Source organism: Girardinichthys multiradiatus, chromosome 14, assembly GCF_021462225.1.
Source record: "Girardinichthys multiradiatus isolate DD_20200921_A chromosome 14, DD_fGirMul_XY1, whole genome shotgun sequence".
NCBI classification, from domain to species: domain Eukaryota; kingdom Metazoa; phylum Chordata; class Actinopteri; order Cyprinodontiformes; family Goodeidae; genus Girardinichthys; species Girardinichthys multiradiatus.
The window spans coordinates 42,996,198-43,017,917 of NC_061807.1; the positions used below are offsets into that span (position 1 = coordinate 42,996,198).

The window sequence follows — 21,720 nt, forward strand, 5'->3', positions numbered from 1 at the left end:
TACATGATTATTTGAAGGTTGACGTTTTTTGTATTAAAAACACTTTTCTTTTATTGGTCGGATGAAATATGCTAATTTTGTGAGATAGGAATTTTGGGTTTTCATGAGCTGTATGACAAAATCATCCGTATTAAGACAATAAAAGACCTGAAATATTTCAGTTAGTGTGCAATGAATCTAAAATATATGAATGTTAAATTTTCATCATGACATTATGGAAAATAATGAACTTTATCACAATATGCAAATTTTTTTAGAAGGACCTGTAAACCAACCTCTTAGGAAAGGTAATTACCCCCCTTGATAACTCATGAATTAAATGTGACCCCATTTTTGGTTCAGTTTCACTTGCCACATCCAGGACCGATTACTACCAGACCTGTAGAATCAAGAAATCACAGACAGAATCCGACCACATGAAGTAGTCTTAAATATCTGGAAAAGCAGCTCGTCATGCCCCCCATCTGAAGAAATTCACGGACGGATGAGAAACAAAGTTACTGACAGTCCATTTCTAAGGCTTTGGGACTCCAGAACCTCAGTGAGAACCATTATCCATAAATGGAGAAACAACGGAACAATGGAAAACCTTCCCAGGAGTGGCCAAAGTTACTCCAACAACACAAGTTTGAGTCCCAATTGGCTAGCTGCCACAGCTGACTGCGGGTTTTAGAACAAAAATAGGCTCCATGGGACAGTTTCAAGGCCAGAACCCACACTGACCAAAAAACACCTTGATGATCCTCATGACTTTTAGGAAAATGTTCTGTGGACGGACATGGCAAGGTGGAACCTCTTGGAAGATGTGTGTCCAGTCCAACAACCATCCAGCAGATGAACTCATATAGAGGTTCTAACAACAGTTATCACCTGTTTCAGGTGGAAAACACAAGTAGAACCGATCTGTCAGAAGCTACGGATCACATTCTAACTTCAGCCCAAGGGAACTGCCCCTGTAGCCTATGCCAAGAACCAGCCCAGACTGCTTCCATGTTACTTTTTTGAAAGTTCCCTAAAAGTTTTGGGTTAGAACCAAGTATGTTTTAAGAAAATGACCTGTCTCTTCTAGAGAACCGTCCTGTAATTATTGCTAGTATAACCTGGAAGTATTAGAAAAGTGCCTAGTGGTTTCCAGGAAAGTGACCTAAAAGTTCTGAGAAGGAGCCCTACATGTTCTGGGAAAGTGACCAGCAAATATAGGAAAAGCACCTTGTATGTTTGGTGAGAGTAGGTCCCAGAAAATAACCTGTAAATGGAGGTAATCTGTAAACTTAGTAAGAAAGTTCTGGGAATGTGTTGCTTCCCTGCAAACAGCGGAAACGGTCGATCACTGCTTTTTATCATCCATTCTGACGAAGAAATGTTGTTAAAAACCAAATAAATTGTCTAAACGCTGATTTCTCTAAGAAGACTGAAAGCAAATTAAAGACATAATTCTGTTAAATCAATGTCACACAGAAAAATAAAGGCTTCGAACATCACCAGATATTTTTTAATTGTCTGTTGAGTCTTTAAAATGTACAACTCAGAACATTTACAACAAACACTTATGTTGACAATATTTTATGCAGTTACAATGGATACATCTCCACTGGTGTGAGTCTTCAGTAGATCACAAATCTGATAAATAACCATTCATATCTTTAAAAACAAGAAGTGCGGGCCCAGGCCAGGAACACGGCACAGTGTTGCACATGCTCAGATGGGCATGTCAGCAGGAACCCCCTCAGACCCGAACAACCAATAGGTTTGGGGGAAGGGAACTGCTCTTCATAGCGTCTATTATCTACAAAATATCAAAAAATCAGCCTCATCCACAGCGTAATAAATAGTCATTTTACACAGATTTAACTGTGTAGTGACAAATTTGGATTTGCAACTAGAAGCTATAATAAAACTTTCTGTAAACATGATTTAAATTGATTGGTCAAAGGAATTGGTTTATATGTACTTTTGATATTGTACCAGTAAAATCTGCTGAGAAACTACAAGGAGACGTAGAAGACAGACCACAACATGAAGTCTGATGGTAGATCAAGGCAAAGAGCTCCAGCTAAGACTTGTGTATATCTGCTGATGGTTCAACACATTTTACATAATGCTTCAGTCGGGAAAAGCATATTCCCAACTGTCCAGAGTGACATTTTCTGACCTAAACCTAGCTGCACCTAGTCTGAAGACAGCTCTTCTTCAGGGACAGGTTGGACATTGGCTGGGGCTCTGCTTTCACAGTCCAGCCACTGGATTAGGGAGTGTGCTGGGACAGCTGTGGAACTTCAACGCTAAAATCTCTAAATCCAAGGCTTAGGAAGAGCGAATAAAGAGTTAAGGACCTGAAGTGTCGGTGGAGAATGAAGCAGGCAGCAGTAGAGTTAAAAATGAACACAGTCACAGCTTGAACAGGACAAAAACATGCACAGGTTCTACTCAGATTATACTCCAGCTATATGAGACATGACTGGGAACATCATGGAAGGCTGCTTGAAAAAAATAAACCAGAACAAGCAACTTTTTTACTTTTCATACTCTTTGTGCATGTTGTTATGGTGGGTTACTGGTGTCACAGCTGTGGCCTTAAAAGAGCGTCGTCTCTTCTTGTTGCTTCAGGCTGGGGGCAGAACATACATGCACCGATGGGGCTGGGCTACTAGTTAGACTGATATATCAGCTCAGGTCAAATAGCAGTTCATCACTGGTGGGAACTCTATCCACAGTAAAGACATCAGTGTGAAAAGCCTAAAGGACACCTGCCTCAGCATGCCACCTCAATCATTTTATGGCTTTCCAGCAGAAAGTATGTGGATCCTCTGGACGTCTTGGAAGCTTTTCTGACCTCAACATATCATATATGAGTAGATTCTGTTCATTAGTTACAAATTTCAGTTGTTCTTGAATTCTAAAATGGGTTTTTTCTAAGACTGAGGCTGTAGGATATGTACTGGGGACAGAAGGACAGAGAGGGGCAAATGTCTGGCTGGCAGTTAATGCGACGCGGTACCTTGGCACATGACGACGGGGCACAACAGGGGGAGCAGTCATGAGGTGTCAGTTAGGTGTAAGGTGGTCAGGCAGGCATTCAGGGGCGTGGGCATGTGGGTGGGAGTGGACACAGTCATTTAGCTCTGGGCAGTTAGCCGCTGCTCTGTGAGCGAGGCCTGGTGAGACACAGTCTTGTTTTCATGAGCTCTCAGCTTGGAGACCACATCGATAAACGCCAGGCTCTGCACCTCTTTGTGAAGAGGTTCTGAAAACAGAAGAGAGGGAAACAGGTTCAGAAGAGCAGTCCAGTTCAAAGACGACATCCTTCATACAGCACCAGAGGGAACACCAAGCTTCAAGCTGGTGATATTCTGCAGATTTGGGTCTCACCTGAGCCCATGACTGCACAGATGAGGATCATGGAGTTGTATTTTATTTCTGGTGCGCTCCTTTCATCTGACAACAGCTTGTGAAGCACCGGCACCAGGCTGGCTCCAACAAAGTCCTTCTCAGCTGCAACTGGAAACCAAAACCATTCTGTTAACACATCAACGTCCAAACATCCATCACAGCGCTCAGCTCAAAGGAACTGAGCTATAAATGAGATTTCCTTTTTAGACACGTTTCCCTGAAGCCCTGTGTGGTGTAACTGCTGCCCATTATTAGTAAACATCCAGCCGGACCCACTGATACCAGCAGGGCAGAAGCATTCATGGTCCTTGAACCTTTCCACATATTGTCCTGTTAAACCCACAAACATCCATGTTTTTATTGGGACAGACCAACACAAAGTAGTAAATAATTAATGAAAAGAAAATGGTACCTGCTTTCAGGATTTTCTTTTTACTAATAAAAATCTGAAGAGTGTGGCATGCATTTATCTTCAGAACCCTTGAGTCAGTACTCTGTAGAACCACCTTTGTCTTCAGTTCTAGCTGCAGGTCTTTTGGAGCTTGTCTCTGCCAGCTTTGGTTTAGGTAAAACAGCTGAAGCTCACTCAGGTTGGATGGAGAACATCTGTGAACATCTCAAATCTAATTTTGGTCTTACAACTTTCATCCAATAATGGCTTTCTACTCATCCATAAAGTCAGACTTATGGAGTGTCTAATAGTTGTCCTTTTGACAGATTGTCCCACCTGAGCTGTGGATTTCTATAGCTCTTGGCTGCTTCTCTAATGCTCTTCTTGCTGTCAGTTTAGGTGGACGTCCATGTCTTGGTAGGTCTACAGTTGGTCCATCCTCTCTCCATGTTCAGATGATGGACTGGACAGAGCTCTGTGAGACGTTCAAAGCTTGGGATATTGTTTTAGAACCTAGCCCTGCTTTAAACTTGTCCTCAACATTCTCCCTAACCTCTCCTGCTGTGTTCCCTGGTCTCTATGATGCTGTTTGTCCTTTAATGTTTTCTTACAAACCTCTTAGGCCAGAAACAGAATTATAACAGAAATATTTATACTTAGTAAATAGAATACATCTCTGTGTAATTTAATCTAATTGTTTGGATGTTATACAGGAGATCCAAAGTAAAGGGGGCAAAATAAAAAGGCACAGGACAGGTTTTAGATTTCTATTTATAAAAATGTCAAAAAATATATATATACTTTCCTTCTACATCAAAATGAAGGTCCAGTTTATGTTGGTCTGTCACATAAAATCCCAAGAAACAAACATACTAAAGCATAAAATCATAAAGCTACAATAAAATCAATAATCAAAGCTCTATTCTGATTTATCTGTCAATGGTCTTACCCAAATCCAGCGCCGCTATGAGCCCCAACGCCACCAGCGCTTCGTTCTGCATGATCATATGTTCACTGGTTGCCATGGTTACTAAGTGCTTGACTCCTCCTTTCTGGATCACAGTCCTGACAACTTCCTGTAACCCAAAAAAGTAGTAAGAAGTGTTGCAATGAAACATCTGAGTCCTAGAACCTCTGCATTCCTAAAACATGTCAAATAATTCAGATCAGGATGTTTAAACATAAGCAGGTTTTTACAGTAAGAGAGACCAATTAATTATTCATGCCTCTAGCAGATTTAGATTTGAAGGAATCTTTTATTTTTCCCCAACATGTTTCTCCTGACTGGAAATAGTGCTGCACATTATTATGAACACGTGGAAAAACATTGGTAAATGTCAGGTGAATAAACATAAAATTAAAAAGTATTCCCGTATTTCTGCAATGGATTCACGATAAACATTGACCCCAGATAATGAGTCTATCCATCTACTAGAAAAAAATCTCATAAAAATCATTGTTTTCATCTCAACAACAAGGTTTGTTTTTTTTAAGTTACTTGTGGTAAATGTCTGTTGTTATGGCATTAAAACAACTTAGTTATAGTCTCTTAGTGACTTTACAGCCTTTCCACTCAGCCAGGTAGAAAATATATTGCCATGGCGATAATATTGTTAAATATTGCAATGATATCAGTTATGATATATGCCTATTTTCTTTCTTCCTCTCCTTCTCATCAGAGCTTCCACCTATCTGTGACCTTTAGCATTTTGATCAATGTTATTTGTTTCTGGTGCGAGACTCTGACCAACTGGCTTAATATTACATCAACATGTAAAATGCGAGTTCATAACACCTAGAATATATTAGCCAACAATTACTGCACTCCAAACAGTCCTTTCCATGATGAATATTGCACACACTGATACCGCGATGATGATATATATATACTCTTCACCTTCTAAAGCTCTTTATGCTGCATTTAACAAGAGTCACTAAATATAGCGCAGGCATAGAGAGCCCGAATGTATGGGACTTAAATAATGACCGTACACTTATAGCATTCTAGGCTGTTCTTTATGAAATGCACACTGATCACAATGATACTGCAAAGCAATTAATTTGTGATATATTCACAGATTAATGACTTGAATTAGATAGAGAATCTCTGGAGGGAGCTGAAGATTAGGGTGATGGAAAAGAGACCTTCCAACCTCAAAAGCTTGGAGCTCATCACCAAAGATAAATAATCAAAATACCAGAGGAAACATGCAAATAGCTGCTCAGTAAATTAGAAGAAGAGTTTTATTGCTGTGATGCCACAAAAGATTGTTCCACTGATTATTAAAAAGGGGATACGTCATTTTCATGCCAATTTTAATAAAATGTTTAAAAAAAACTCATTATTATTTTTATTGATCCTTTTTTACATTGTTTTCTTAAAGATGTATGCCTCATTTCTCATCAGAAACAAACATTTAGTTGAATAAAATATCTAAATCTCCCAGGAGTAGGAACAATTTTCAGCCTGAGTGTAAAATAGGGGTTTCCATGGTTCCCTTTTCAGCCTTACTGTTGAGGAAGAGACACAACTGGCATTTACATTCCTGATTAGACCAATTCAATGTAGATAAAGAAGGCTGTAAGATGAAGTTCATCAGCATGGTAAGAGGATGCAGATAAAAGACTTTTCTGTCCAAAACCTCAACCACATCCATCAATAATCTATGCTCAAGCAGCAGGCAATCAGAGCTAGCGTTGTTTTTGCCATGCATCCAAAAGGGGACAAAAATGGTTATGTCTGTTGTTTGTAGTGAGAGCAGCAGTGGGATGCTACATGCTGGCCACCAAATGTGGTCAAATCCTACTTCAAATTCTCAGTCACAAGCATCACCAGAGTCAGCCACACATCTTGGATCTAATTTCAACACACTCCACAGTGCTCCTCCCTAGGATCCCACTATGCTACCACCACAATAATATCCCCCAATCTGATTTGTGTGTCCTCAAAATACTCCACATCCGTATTGATCTACATTACCATGTCCCATTCTACATCCAGACCACATCTAGACTGTGCCGTTCTACATCCCGCCTGTCCCATTCTACATCTAGACTGTGCCGTTCTACATCCCACCCATCCCAATTTACATCTAGACTGTCCCGGTCTACATCCCCCCATCCCATTCTACATCTAGACTGTGCAGACCTACATCCCGCCCGTCCCATTCTACATCTAGACTGTGCAGATCTACATCCTGCCTGTCCCATTCTACATCTAGACTGTGCAGATCTACATCCTGCCTGTCCCATTCTACATCCCGCCCATCCCAATCTACATCTAGACTGTCCCGATCTACATCCCCCCGTCCCATTCTACATCTAAACTGTGCAGATCTACATCCTGCCTGTCCCATTCTACATCTAGACTGTGCAGACCTACATCCCGCCCGTCCCATTCTACATCTAGACTGTGCAGATCTACATCCTGCCTGTCCCATTCTACATCTAGACTGTGCAGATCTACATCCTGCCTGTCCCATTCTACATCCCGCCCATCCCAATCTACATCTAGACTGTCCCGATCTACATCCCCCCGTCCCATTCTACATCTAAACTGTAGATCTACATCCCACCTGTCCCATTTTACATCTAGACTGTGCAGATCTACATCCCGCCTGTCACTTTCTACATACAGGTCCTTCTCTAAAAATTAGCATATTATGATAAAGTTCATTATTTTCCATAATGTCATGATGAAAATTTAACATTCATATATTTTAGATTCATTGCACACTAACTGAAATATTTCAGGTCTTTTATTGTCTTAATACGGATGATTTTGGCATACAGCTCATGAAAACCCAAAATTCCTATCTCACAAAATTAGCATATCATTAAAGGGTCTCTAAACGAGCTATGAACCTAATCATCTGAATCAACGAGTTAACTCTAAATACCTGCAAAAGATTCCTGAGGCCTTTAAAACTCCCAGCCTGGTTTATCACTCAAAACCCCAATCATGGGTAAGACTGCCGACCTGACTGCTGTCCAGAAGGCCACTATTGACACCCTCAAGCAAGAGGGTAAGACACAGAAAGAAATTTCTGAACAAATAGGCTGTTCCCAGAGTGCTGTATCAAGGCACCTCAGTGGGAAGTCTGTGGGAAGGAAAAAGTGTGGCAGAAAACGCTGCACAACGAGAAGAGGTGACCGGACCCTGAGGAAGATTGTGGAGAAGGGCCGATTCCAGACCTTGGGGGACCTGCGGAAGCAGTGGACTGAGTCTGGAGTAGAAACATCCAGAGCCACCGTGCACAGGCGTGTGCAGGAAATGGGCTACAGGTACCGCATTCCCCAGACCTGGGCTACAGAGAAGCAGCACTGGACTGTTGCTCAGTGGTCCAAAGTACTTTTTTCGGATGAAAGCAAATTCTGCATGTCATTCGGAAATCAAGGTGCCAGAGTCTGGAGGAAGACTGGGGAGAAGGAAATGCCAAAATGCCAGAAGTCCAGTGTCAAGTACCCACAGTCAGTGATGGTCTGGGGTGCCAGCTGCTGGTGTTGGTCCACTGTGTTTTATCAAGGGCAGGGTCAATGCAGCTAGCTATCAGGAGATTTTGGAGCACTTCATGCTTCCATCTGCTGAAAAGCTTTATGGAGATGAAGATTTCGTTTTTCAGCACGACCTGACACCTGCTCACAGTGCCAAAACCACTGGTAAATGGTTTACTGACCATGGTATCACTGTGCTCAATTGGCCTGCCAACTCTCCTGACCTGAACCCCATAGAGAATCTGCGGGATATTGTGAAGAGAACGTTGAGAGACTCAAGACCCAACACTCTGGATGAGCTAAAGGCCGCTATCGAAGCATCCTGGGCCTCCATAAGACCTCAGCAGTGCCACAGGCTGATTGCCTCCATGCCACGCCGCATTGAAGCAGTCATTTCTGCCAAAGGATTCCCGACCAAGTATTGAGTGCATAACTGTACATGATTATTTGAAGGTTGACGTTTGTATTAAAAACACTTTTCTTTTATTGGTCGGATGAAATATGCTAATTTTGTGAGATAGCAATTTTGGGTTTTCATGAGATGTATGCCAAAATCATCTGTATTAAGACAATAAAAGACCTGAAATATTTCAGTTAGTGTGCAATGAATCTAAAATATATGAATGTTAAATTTTCATCATTACATTATAGAAAATAATGAACTTTATCACAATATGCTAATATTTTGAGAAGGACCTGTATAGTGTCCCATTCTACATCCCGCCCATCCCAATCTACATCCCCCCTGTCCCATTCTACATCTAGATTGTGCAGATCTACATCCAGACTCTCTCGATATAAATGCAGACTGTCCTGATCTATGTTCAGATCATTTTTATTGCACAAGTAACGGCCTCCTGCAGAGAGAAAACAGGTAGAATCTTTGCCATTGTTACAGTTTAGTGTTCAACCAATGAGGTGGCTTGAACAGCTCATGGTGCAGATTTCTGTTCTAGTAATATATGCGACGAAGTGAAGGTTTTTTCTTAACATGATCTGATAAAAATTAGGTATTTCTTGGTAAGTTTTAAATATGTTTTACTAAGCCACAATGTTCAGCTGTCAGCTGAATCAGTGCTGTTTAACGGCAATGATTTTTATATCTCTACAAAACAAAACATTTATTATCCCTTATTTATGCAAATGGATTTCATGTGATGAAGAATAAAGACTCTAGCCTGTTAATCACCCACTACTGTTTCAGAGATGTTTCTATTTATATTTTCATCAAACCCATTAAAATCTGCACAGGAAAATATAATGCCTGTCCGTCTGAATCAACTTTCAACTATCTATTGTTGCTATGTGACCAGGGTGGAACATCCCTTACCTTAGACTTGCTGTGTCGAATCAGAGCCGACAGGAGCCGGTTGGACTCGCCCATCACCCCTGCGTGATCTTTGGCTTCACACCACTCCACTAGCCTCTCAGCCAGCTTCCCATTGGTCCCCAGCTGCTCAGCAGCTTCAGCTGAACCAACGCACACAGTGGATAAACAACAATAAGTATGGAAGAGTTCTCTTCTTAAATAGCATTTATCATATCTTAGTGTTTACATAAATATGATTCCAAATTTGGGCTTTAGCAGATTACCAAGAAACTCTATTGGTCATCAAAAAAACATGTAGTACATGTCAGAGCCAACGTTGCTCAATACACACCACTCTGGACAAGGATTGCTACCTGCTTGGACTTTCCCACATTTCTTCAACACAAACTTCAGTGTATTTTAATGATTCTATGTGACAAACCAAAACAACATGTGCATAATTGTGAATTGGAATGAAAAGGATACATGATATTCAACATTTTTTTACAATATAAATACTGAAAAGTGTGGTGGGAATTTGCACTTGGCCTCCATAAGACACTTAATTAGTCAACAGAATTCACCTGTGTCATTTACTTAAATACAGCCTATTGCAAAGCTACCAAGCCATGGACCCCTCCTAAACTGATAGATTCATGGTAACTTTGGAGGGGCTGCAAATATCCATGGCTCACGTGCAATAATCTGTTGACAGGACAGCTTTAGGTCACAATCTGACCATTATAAGAAAAGAAGAAATGTTCTGTTTGCAGTTTGCTACCAGCAATGTAGGAAAGACAGCAAACAAGTGGAAAAAACAGACCAAAACTTCACTTTTTGGCCCAAAATTATTCATACCCCTGGGTATGAATTTAGGTTTAGGTTTAAAGTAATCTTTTACTTTCACCAACACGTTTTTCTGACTGGATGTACAGTGTTAATGTTTGGAAGTGGCCTACCCAGAGATGAAATTGATAGAGAATTTGTGGAGGGAGCAAAATATTAGGGTGATAGCAAGGATGCCTTCCAGCTAGCTATTAGAAGAATGGTTTGATGGCTGTAAAACCAAAAACTAATTTTCCCTTGAGTATTGATATGGGCGTGAATAATTTTTGACATGCTGTTTTTAATTAAATTAAAATAAAAACTGATTTTTGTTTCCGTTGATACTGATATACAACCTTCTAGGTTGGATGGAAATAAATTTAAATCTTCATTTTAGGCTTAACTGGAAAACACACCTTGTGTCACCCTAAACACACCATCCCCACGGTGAAACATGGCGGTGGCAGCATCATGCTGTAGGGATGCTTTTCTTCAACAGAAACAGGGGATCTGGCCAGAGTTGATGGGAAGATGGATGGAGCTAAATCCAGGACAATTCTGGAAGAAAACCTGTTAGAGCCTGCAGAAGACCTGAGACTGAGATGGTTCACCTTCCACCCCAGCGCAGCCAGGGCTACAATGGGATGGTTTAGATCAAAGCATATTCAAATGTTGTCCAAGTACAGACCGATGTCCAATAAGCAGAGACATCCCTTGAAAGACTTGCAGCTGTAACTGCAGTGAAAGGTTTTTCTACAGAGTACTGACTCAGGAGGCTGATACAAAGCATGCCACACTTTTCAAATTTGTATTTTCCTATTAAACAACACTGAAGTTTGTGGTTTCATTTCTTTAACTACTTAAGACTGAGTAAAGTGACAAACTACTCCACCTTGAGTATCGATGAGCATCCGTAACGTTCCCAGTAGTTTAAACTGGACTGGAGGCATCTCTGATTGCAAAAACTTTAAAACCACATCTGCTACACCAGCGGACAGCATTTTGGATTTGTTCACCACTGCAGAGAGATGGAGAAAAGCAGACTTGACAGGGTTCATACATGTCCAGTGGTCCAGAACTTTCTGATTATGCTCTGTTAACAGTCCACAATGGAGACTTACAAGTGTGACAGAATGTCACATCAAAGAGCTCAAAAGTCAGTCTGAAAAGGCCAAGTGTCAAAAGGATTTATTTTAAAGAGTGTAGAAGTCTGTAACTATTACAGAGAATATTAATCTGGTTCATCTGAGCTAAACTGTCCTGGTGTTTGCATTTAAAAATGTGAAAACTGCAGCATCTCACCAGGTATAGCTAGGTTCCGTAGAGCGCTGAGGGCTGCATGCTGCACAGTTACGTTGCCTTCTTCAACATGGCGGTCCAACAGCTCCAGAAGTTTCTGAACAATTCCAGTGTCCACCATATGGATGCAGTTCCCATCTGTTCAGAGATAAAAATGTAGTCTGAGATCAGAGCTTGGGATCATCAGGAAAGCTGAGTAGTGCTGGGGAGGCACACAGAAATAACTTTCATGTTATTTTTTAAAAAGGCTGACAGAAAGGACCCTCGTGGAAAAATGTATTTAAATTCGTCATTATTACCGTACATCTTTCTCGCAAAGTATAACAGCTAAAGTACATTTTCATCATATTCTACAACCCGAATTCAATTGAAGTTGGGACATTGTATAAAACATAAAAACAGAATAAAATGATTTGCAAATCCTGTCCAACCTATATGCACATATATATCCAACTAAGCTGGAACAGGGGCAACAAAAGACTGGAAAAGTTGAGCAATGCTCAAAAAACACCTATTCGGAACCTTCCACAAGTGAACAAGTTAATTAGAAACAGGTGAGTGTCATGACTGGGTATAAAAGAAGCATCCCTTATAAGGCTCAGTCATTTACAAGCAAGGATGGGGTGAGGTTCACCACTTGGTGAACAACTGCATGAGCAAATGTCAGTCAGTCAGTCATTTTCTTCCGCTTCTTCCATAGTGAGTCATGGGGGAGCTGGTGCCCATCTCCAGCAGTCTATGGGTGGGAGGTGGGGTGGACCCTGGACAGAACCCAGGCATGCACGGGGAGAACATGCAAACTCCATGTAGAAAGACCCCCGGCCGGGAGTCGAACCCAGGACGTTCTTGCTGCAAGGCAACAGTGCTACCAACTGAGTCACCGTGCAGCCCTAATTCTAACATATATTCTAACAGTTTAAGAAAAACATTTCTTAATGTACAAATACAAGGAATTTAGGGGTTTGATCTTCTACAGTCTATAATATCGTGAAAAGAGAAATCTCTGCATGTAAGCAGCAAGGCTGAAAACCAACAATGAATACCTGTGACCTTGTGTATACACACACAGTGATCAAAAAATAAAGGGAACACTCAAATAACACATTCTAGATCTGAATGAATGAAATATTCTCATTGAATACTTTGTTCTGTACAAAGTTGAATGTGCTGACAACAAAACCACACACAAATCATCAATGGAAATCAAATTTATTAACCAATGGAGGCCTGGATTTGGAGTCACACACAAAATTAAAGTGGAAAAACACTAGAGGCTGATCCAACTTTGATGTAATGTCCTTAAAACAAGTCAAAATGAGGCTCAGTATTGTGTGTGGCCTCCACGTGTCTGTATGACCTCCCTACAACGCCTGGACATGCTCCTGATGAGACGGAGGATGGTCTCCTGAGGGATCTCCTCCCAGACCTGGACTAAAGGATCTGCCAACTCCTGGACAGTCTGTGGTGCAACGTGACGTTGGTGGATGGAGCGAGACATGATGTCCCAGATGTGCTCAATCGGATTCAGGTCTGGGGAACGGGCGGCCAGTCCATAGCTTCAATGTCTTCATCTTACAGGAACTGCTGACACACTCCAGCCACATGAGGTCTAGCATTGTCCTGCATTAGGAGGAACCCAGGGCCAACCGCACCAGCATATGGTCTCACACGGGGTCTGAGGTTCTCATCTCGGTACCTAATGGCAGTCAGGTTACCTCTGGCGAGCACATGGAGAGCCATGCGACCCTCCAAAGAAATGCCACCCCACCCCACACCATTACTGACCCACTGCCAAACCGGTCATGCTGAAGGATGTTGCAGGCAGCAGATCGCTCTCCACGGTGTCTCCAGACTCTGTCACATCTGTCACATGTGCTCAGTGTGAACCTGTTTTCATCTGTGAAGAGCACAGAGCACCAGTGGCGAATTTACCAATCCTGGTGTTCTCTGGCAAATACCAAGCGTCCTGCACGGTGTTGGGCTGTGAGCACAACCCCCATTTGTGGACGTCGGGCCCTCATACCATCCTCATGGAGTCAGTTTCTAACCGTTTGTGCAGACACATGCACATTTGTGGCCTGCTGGAGGTCATTTTGCAGGGCTCTGGCAGTGCTCCTCCTGTTCCTCCTTGCACAAAGGTGGAGGTAGCGGTCCTGCTGCTGGGTTGTTGCCCTCCTACAACCTCCTCCACGTCTCCTGGTGTACTGGCCAGTCTCCTGGTAGCGCCTCCAGGTTCTGGACATTACGCTGACAGACACAGCAAACCTTCTTGCCACAGCTCGCATTGATGTGCCATCCTGGATGAGCTGCACTACCTGAGCCACTTGTGTGGGTTGTAGAGTCCGTCTCATGCTACCACGAGTGTGAAAGCACCACCAACATTCAAAAGTGACCAAAACATCATCCAGAAAGCATCGGTACTGAGAAGTGGTCTGTGGTCCCCACCTGCAGAACCACTCCTTTATTGAGTGTGTCTTGCTAATCGTCAAAGATTTCCCTTTGTTGTCTATTTCATTTGAACAACATCATGTGAAACTGATTGTCAATCAGTGTTGCTTCCTAAATGGACAGTTTGATTTCACACAAGTTTGATTTACTTGGAGTTATATTGTGTTGTTTGAGTGTTCCCTTTATTTCTTTTGAGCAATGTGTATATAGATGTATATATACACACACATACAGGGGTTGGACAATGAAACTGAAACACCTGTCATTTTAGTGTGGGAGGTTTCATGGCTAAATTGGACCAGCCTGGTAGCCAGTCTTCATTGATTGCACATTGTACCAGTAAGAGCAGAGTGTGAAGGTTCAATTAGCAGGGTAAGAGCACAGTTTTGCTCAAAATATTGAAATGCACACAACATTATGGGTGACATATCAGAGTTCAAAAGAGGACAAATTGTTGGTGCACATCTTGTTGGCGCATCTGTGACCAAGACAGCAAGTCTTTGTGATGTATCAAGAGCCACGGTATCCAGGGTAATGTCAGCATACCACCAAGAAGGACGAACCACATCCAACAGGATTAACTGTGGACGCAAGAGGAAGCTGTCTGAAAGGGATGTTCGGGTGCTAACCCAGATTGTATCCAAAAAACATAAAACCACGGCTGCCCAAATCACGGCAGAATTAAATGTGCACCTCAACTCTCCTGTTTCCACCAGAACTGTCCGTCGGGAGCTCCACAGGGTCAATATACACGGCCGGGCTGCTATAGCCAAACCTTTGGTCCCTCATGTCAATGCCAAACGTCGGTTTCAATCGTGCACAAATCTTGGGCTGTGGACAATGTGAAACATGTATTGTTCTCTGATGAGTCCACCTTTACTGTTTTCCCCACATCCGGGAGAGTTACGGTGTGGAGAAGCCCCAAAGAAGCGTACCACCCAGACTACTGCATGCCCAGAGTGAAGCATGGGGGTGGATCAGTGATGGTTTGGGCTGCCATATTATGGCATTCCCTTGTCCCAATACTTGTGATAGATGGGCGCGTCACTGCCAAGGACTACTGAACTATTCTTGAGAACCATGTGCATCCAATGGTTCAAACATTGTATCCTGAAGGCGGTGCCGTGTATCAGGATGACAATGCACCAATTCACACAGCAAGACTGGTGAAAGATTGGTTTGATGAACATGAAAGTGAAGTTGAACATCTCCCATGGCCTGCACAGTCACCAGATCTAAATATTATTGAGCCACTTTGGGGTGTTTTGGAGGAGCGAGTCAGGAAACGTTTTCCTCCACCAGTATCACGTAGTGACCTGGCCACTATCCTGCAAGAAGAGTGGCTTAAAATCACTCTGACCACTGTGCAGGACTTGTATATGTCATTCCCAAGACGAATTGATGCTGTATTGGCCGCAAAAGGAGGCCCTACACCATACTAATAAATGATTGTGGTCTAAAACCAGGTGTTTCAGGTTCATTGTCCAACCCCTGTATGTATACATGCATGAAAGTCAGCCGATTACTTGCTGTGGAATTTTGATATGATTCATCTGCCCCGACTTGGCAGAGAGTTAAAGCTTACCGTTGCGGGCAAAGTTTGCGATGGCCAAAGCCCCAGCGAGCTGCAGCTGGTGGTTGTGGGATGGAATCCAAGACAAGACCCTCTGGAAGACGCTGCCTTTTCCTCCCTCAAACAGCTTCTGCATAGACTCATCTGCAAAGAGAGGGGGGGTGGTTTACAGCTGCTCCCATGCGTGCTGAGTCACTGTAGGGTTGCTAACAGGACAAGCTCAATTCAGCTTCATCAGAATAAACTGAATAAAGTGTCTAATAACTACAGTGAACTGCCGAGGGGGGCAAAGACAGAATACTCATATTTATATCTGACTGTGCATGGGTCTGTTGTACAGCTGTGAAATATTTATATAAACGGATATGAATTATTTATCAGTGCTGGACAGGGTACTCAAAATGATTGGTCAGAACATAATTGTTTAAGCAGTGAAGCAGCCCATGTCTGTTAGAACATGTCCTTTAGCAGACTTTGAAAGGACCACTGGCTCAGGAGAAGATCAATTATTTCATGTGAGCTGGAGGTGCAGATTTTCTCGTAGACATCATTCAGCATCACATCCTGTACATTCCACAGGGTTCCAGCATTTTTCCATCCTCAAAATGATTGTATTCTGGACATTTTCTGTACCTGGTTTTTTTTTCTTTCTTGTTTTGATTTTTTTGTGTGGTTTTTGGCATCTGAACCAAGTACAGTTCTATAAAGCTCAAACGTTTCATACTTCAGTTTTACAATTCAAGGTTACAAGGTTTATGATTAGAGATGCACAGATCACACTGTTAGCTGATACCGATTTCACATTTTCTTTAAGGTCTGACCTGACGTTTCAATCCAACAGAAAGTAAAAGAATTAAAAGAGCATTCCTATCTGTGTATTAACGCAAATCTACCTAATTTTTTTCTTGCTTTATTTTTATTCAAAAAAGTGCATTCAAGTATGAAAGCTGTTGGTTGATGCATTTATCAACTGAAAATTGTGGGAATTCAAAGTTTTGATGCAAAATGCAAATTGTTCAGTTTTCACAGTGCTGATCAATTCTGGCCAATTGTTTTGATTTCCTCGTGACTTTTGAGGTCTTTCGTTGGTTCATAAATGTTCATGAAATAGAACTATTGGTGCTTTTAAACCAGAACCAATTTAACAACTACAGACCCCGATTAAAACCCAGATTTTAGAGCTGTTGTGCCCAACAGTCCTCTAGAGCAACTATCCTGCAACTTTTAGATGCATCCCTGCTGCAACACACCTGAATCAAATGGCTGGATTCCCTCATCAGCATTCAGTCTTTCAGTTCTGCAGAGGGCTGGTAATGTGACATTCATCTGGTTCAGGTGTTGGAGAAGAGATGTAGGGTAGTGGCTCTAAGGACTGGGCATGGGCACCCCTGTCTTAGGGTCTAAAATGCAGTGAAACGGGTACTTTACAACACTGTAAAAAACATCAAGTTCAGTTTTGGCCATCTCTGAGCAGAGAATCTTGTTCTCCAAGTCTGCTCTGCTTCCTACATGGCAAACTGCAACAGTCTTCTGGCTTTCTTCTCAACAGAAAGGCCAGACTTGTGGAGTGCATGATCCATGGAAACTCCTCCAGAGTTACCATGGATCTCTCGACTGCACGGTACAGGTGCACGTACATGTCTTGGTAGGTAGCAGTTGGTCCATCCTCTCTTCATGTTCAGATGATGGATTGAGTAACGGGTTCACTGAATTTTATTTAGGGGTATCAGATTAAATGAGAGCTTAACAGAAATGCACACCACAATGTGTAACTTCCATTTTACTTTTCCAATGCAGTATACCTATTTGATGTACCTAGAGGACAGAAATAAGGAGACACTCATGATGCTTACCCCCGAGAAGCAGGAGAACCATGAGGTCAGAGGCAGTCTTGAGCTGGGCAATGTCCTCCTCCCTCTCACCATCCACAGTCTGACCCACCACCTCCAGGAGACACTCCACCAGGCCTGCCTCCACCAGCTGCAGCTTTATAATATCTGTCAGAGGACAAGAAGAATTAAGTGGGTGTAAATCCTAAAATGTGAAACATGAAGATCAAAGATCCACTGCAGTCCGAAGTACAGTAGGAACTTAACCTATCAGGATAGTATGAGGGATGCAGCACAGAAAATTAGGATCCTTGATTTCTTTTATTGTTATGGTAAACTACATGAAATACCCAACTCACATAAAGTTGGGATATTCAGCTTTTGGGTGAAATTTCAGGATGAACCAGGTGAACTTAATGTGACCTTTTCTAAACTTTTGAATGCAGTTGTCCAACTGTTCAGTGTTTCAGTTCTTTTTGCACAACTATTGTTCTCCAACAAGGAGAACAGAAAAATTCACAACAGGTGTTTGATCCATAAATCGGCCAATAAACGTCCTGATTCAATCAGAGTTGGTATTTAAACAGTCCCCCTCATGCTGTTCACATTTTAACATCCTGAGAACAAGACAGCATCTAACAATTGATCAACAGCACCTCCCCATTGCGAGGCTTCTAACAGGATGTTCTCAGATGGAAGTGGCCACTGAGCTTAGAGTGTCAGAGTGTCGTCAGCTGGTTTCTACAAAGAGAATGGAGGAGTCACAGAAAGGCATAGAAGTTGACATCCTTTGGCCACCCTCACTGTGAACAGTTCCCTGTGGAACCACATGATAAATGCCACTCAACTCAAGGCGCATTTAAGGGAAATGAGAGCCCCCCCCCAATCAGACCATTTGAAACTGTTTACATCAGCGTGGTCTGTGTACTAGATGACCTGCAGGGTACTTGACCACACCACCAGGCACAAGCGTCATCGTCTTGCATGGGCCAGGGAGCATTTACGCTGGAGTAGGGACCAACGGGCCTCTGTGATGTTCTCTGATGAAAGTTGATTCATGTTGAGAAGTGATGGCCGCCATCGATGTTGGAGTCGTCAAGGAGAGCGATATACATCAGCCACTGTTGTCACCAGACGAACCTTGGGTGGTGGTGGTGGTACAGTGTGGGCAGGTGTGTCTAGTCAGTATAGAACTACCCTACACTTTGTGGTACACTGACAAGCCCATACTACCTGAATAACATCATTAATCCAGTCATTGTGCCCCTGAATGAACAACACAGGTCTAATTTCATCTATATGGACGACAATGCTTCAGCTGATGGAGGTCACATCATTATGGAACAGCTGCTGGAGACTGCGGTACCTGGAATGGAGTGGCCTGCACTTTCTCCAGACCTGAATCCAATAGAAAATCTGTGGGATCAGCTGAGTCAATGTCAGAGATCCTTCAACAAGAGTGGGATGCCATGCCTCAGCAGACAATAGGTTGACTAATGAACAGCATGAGACGTTATTGTCAAGCTCTTATTGATGCTCATGGTCACATGACACGTTATTGAGACACTGACATTTTCTGTTGTGGTATACCCACCATTGTTGGTGGCCTACGTTCATGATATATCATCACTGTAGCTCCTGTGTGGCTCTTATTTTCACAGCGGAGGATGAGTGAAGTGGACCTAAAATCTTCCCAATCTCTTGGCATTTTTTTTCACAATAACATTGTTGTAGGAAAACACCTGTCACCGCATGCAGCCAGAGCCCAACAAGCACTGACACTGCTGTAAAAATAAAACCTATCTAGAATTAGCTACATTAGTACAGCAGTTACATAACGAGGTACAACTGCACCACCAAACAGCACACAATAGTTGCATTAAATCTTATTTTTAAATACACTGATGTTTATCATTTCAATTAAATTTAGTTTATTTATATAGCACCAATTCACACCACATGTTGTCTCAAGGCACTTTACAAAGTCAGTTCAATTGAATCATGCACATTTCAAGTCAGGTTCACACATTCTAATTAATCCTTACTATCAAACAGTGCAGTCTGATTCTGATTATTATTCAGATTGGTTTTAAAGTTTTTCTAGATAGAAAAACTTTAAAACCAATCTGAATAATTGATGCAATCTAATTGATGCAATCTGCTGGGTTTCCTAAGATTCTAAGGAAACCCAGCAGATTGCATCAATTAGGAGCCGACAGTGGAAAAAGTAGTTCAGACAGCAAACACAATCATCCCAACTATACTGGCTTTTCAGAAATCATTACTTCATTACCCCTACTATCATTACCACCATAAATCTGAATTATTATCATTTTATTTTCCACAATGATATACAATAATAGTGCATTCATACCAGCAGCTTTCCAGCAGACTGACTGCATGACTAACTTACCATGCAAATAGTAAGCTGATAAGCCCCAAATTAAAAAAATGTATCATAAACCTTTTAAAAAAGCAAATCTACATTTACAGCCTAACCACCTAACATGTTACACACCGATCATCTGTTTATCATTTGATTTTTACTGCAAGGAAAACTCAATAAAAGCATCAATAAAGCGCAGAGTATCAGAACAGAGACCTCTCTGGGGTTGGGTGGGATTTCTGGTGGTTACATTAATTAGTTTTTTGCTTACAAGAAAGATGCATTTGTTTCATCTGGTTGTCATGGTGAGTAATCCCTGGATGCTCACACAGTTTACATAAGACAGAACAATACACACATAACAAGGTAAATACACATGTACAAAGGTTTTCTGTAACAACATAGAAAAACATCCATGAATAAATCATTATCTCTTTGTTAGGGTTAGTAGCTAAACTAACTGATCAACCCTGAATTTGAACCTATTTAAGCTGAAAATTGTACCTCTCTCAAGGTGGTGGTCATGATAGAGATCCCTGAGAAATCAACCAATGACAGGAACTGGCCCTGGTTGGTGATTGGCCAGTTGAAAAGTCAAACTACAATATTTTTCTTTTTTTGTGTTTTTATATGATATTTTTTCGGCACTAGTAGCCTTTATTTATTTTGACAGTAGGCAGACAGGAAAGAGGGGTAGAGAGACATTCGGCAAAATGTCGCCGGGTCTGGGACTCGAGCCCGGGACGGCCGCTTCGAGGACTGCAGCCTCTGCATATGGTCGCACGCTTAACCCCTACACCATCGGCGCAGCGCCAAACTACGGCATTTTTCCGAGTGCTAACCCTCCTCGGGGTTGAAGTTGTTACTGTGGAGGCAGCATTAAGTTAGAACATTTTTTTTATCAGTGAGATGTTTAGAAATAAAGTCAGAGGAAGCAGAAAAGGTGTCATTCACGAAGCTGCATGAAGCACCAGAAAAAAACAACTTCTGCTGGTTTCTGGTAGATGCATGTGATGTAGGAAGGAAACATTCATCCTCCACTAACCCACCTACAGTCTGAAATCAGTCCATTGACCCGACCAAGTGATCCCGTCTCATTATTGACTCTGAGTGTTTGTTCCTGCAGAAACTTTATGAACAGCTTGCAGCGTGACAAATAAGAGGGGCAGACAGGTGCCTCTTGAGGACAGATAAATAGGACGTTGTCCTGGCGACGGTTGGCGTGGGAACACTTGCCAAGATGCTCTCTCTGCTGTTCAAACACACTCTCAGACACGTTGGGAAAAGAGCAGCTGAGCAAAAGCAGGAGCTGTCTGCCATGACTGTGCAGTGAGTCTGAGAAGCCCGACTCATTACTGTACAGGAAGTCATTTATTAAAAGAACACACACTGCTTTTTCCATAAGAACATGTCCACTGCAGTCAGGGCTTTTAAGGCTTTTCAACATAACACTAAGGTATTTTACCATTTTCAGCAAGTGGAGCCAGAACTTCAAAGATCATCTCCTTTTTCTCATGCTCCGTCTGCTTCTGGAAGAGACGCACCAGCTCCTCAGCAATATTGGTGGAGGCAAACTGCTCCTTGCTGGACTCTGAAAGTATAAGTAGTGACAACCAACATCAGAAATGGTTCTCCCCTCTGATTTTAGCTCATCTAACTGATGTTTTATTGATATAGGAAAAAATGTGTCCAGCATGTCATTCACCCAGAACTTCCTGTTCTAATCTTCTAATGAATGAAGGGTTAAAAGCACCGTACCAACATCACTAAAGAACA

The 21,720-nt window shown here is 42.1% G+C and overlaps 1 protein-coding gene across 2 annotated transcripts in view; it reads right to left on the bottom strand.

The window, feature by feature from the left end:
* Positions 1-1,470: 1,470 nt before the first annotated feature.
* rap1gds1 (RAP1, GTP-GDP dissociation stimulator 1) overlaps positions 1,471-21,720 on the bottom strand; it is a 54,031-nt gene continuing 33,781 nt past the window's right edge. For both annotated transcript variants that reach the window (XM_047386003.1, XM_047386004.1), the window contains 9 exons: positions 21,410-21,535; positions 17,583-17,726; positions 15,742-15,873; positions 11,712-11,846; positions 11,302-11,427; positions 9,606-9,745; positions 4,731-4,857; positions 3,370-3,498; positions 1,471-3,244 (listed from right to left, as the gene is read on the bottom strand). In XM_047386003.1, coding sequence (XP_047241959.1) covers positions 3,117-3,244; positions 3,370-3,498; positions 4,731-4,857; positions 9,606-9,745; positions 11,302-11,427; positions 11,712-11,846; positions 15,742-15,873; positions 17,583-17,726; positions 21,410-21,535 — 1,187 coding nt within the window. In that variant the 3' untranslated portion in view covers positions 1,471-3,116. The remainder of the gene's footprint in view (positions 3,245-3,369; positions 3,499-4,730; positions 4,858-9,605; positions 9,746-11,301; positions 11,428-11,711; positions 11,847-15,741; positions 15,874-17,582; positions 17,727-21,409; positions 21,536-21,720) is intronic.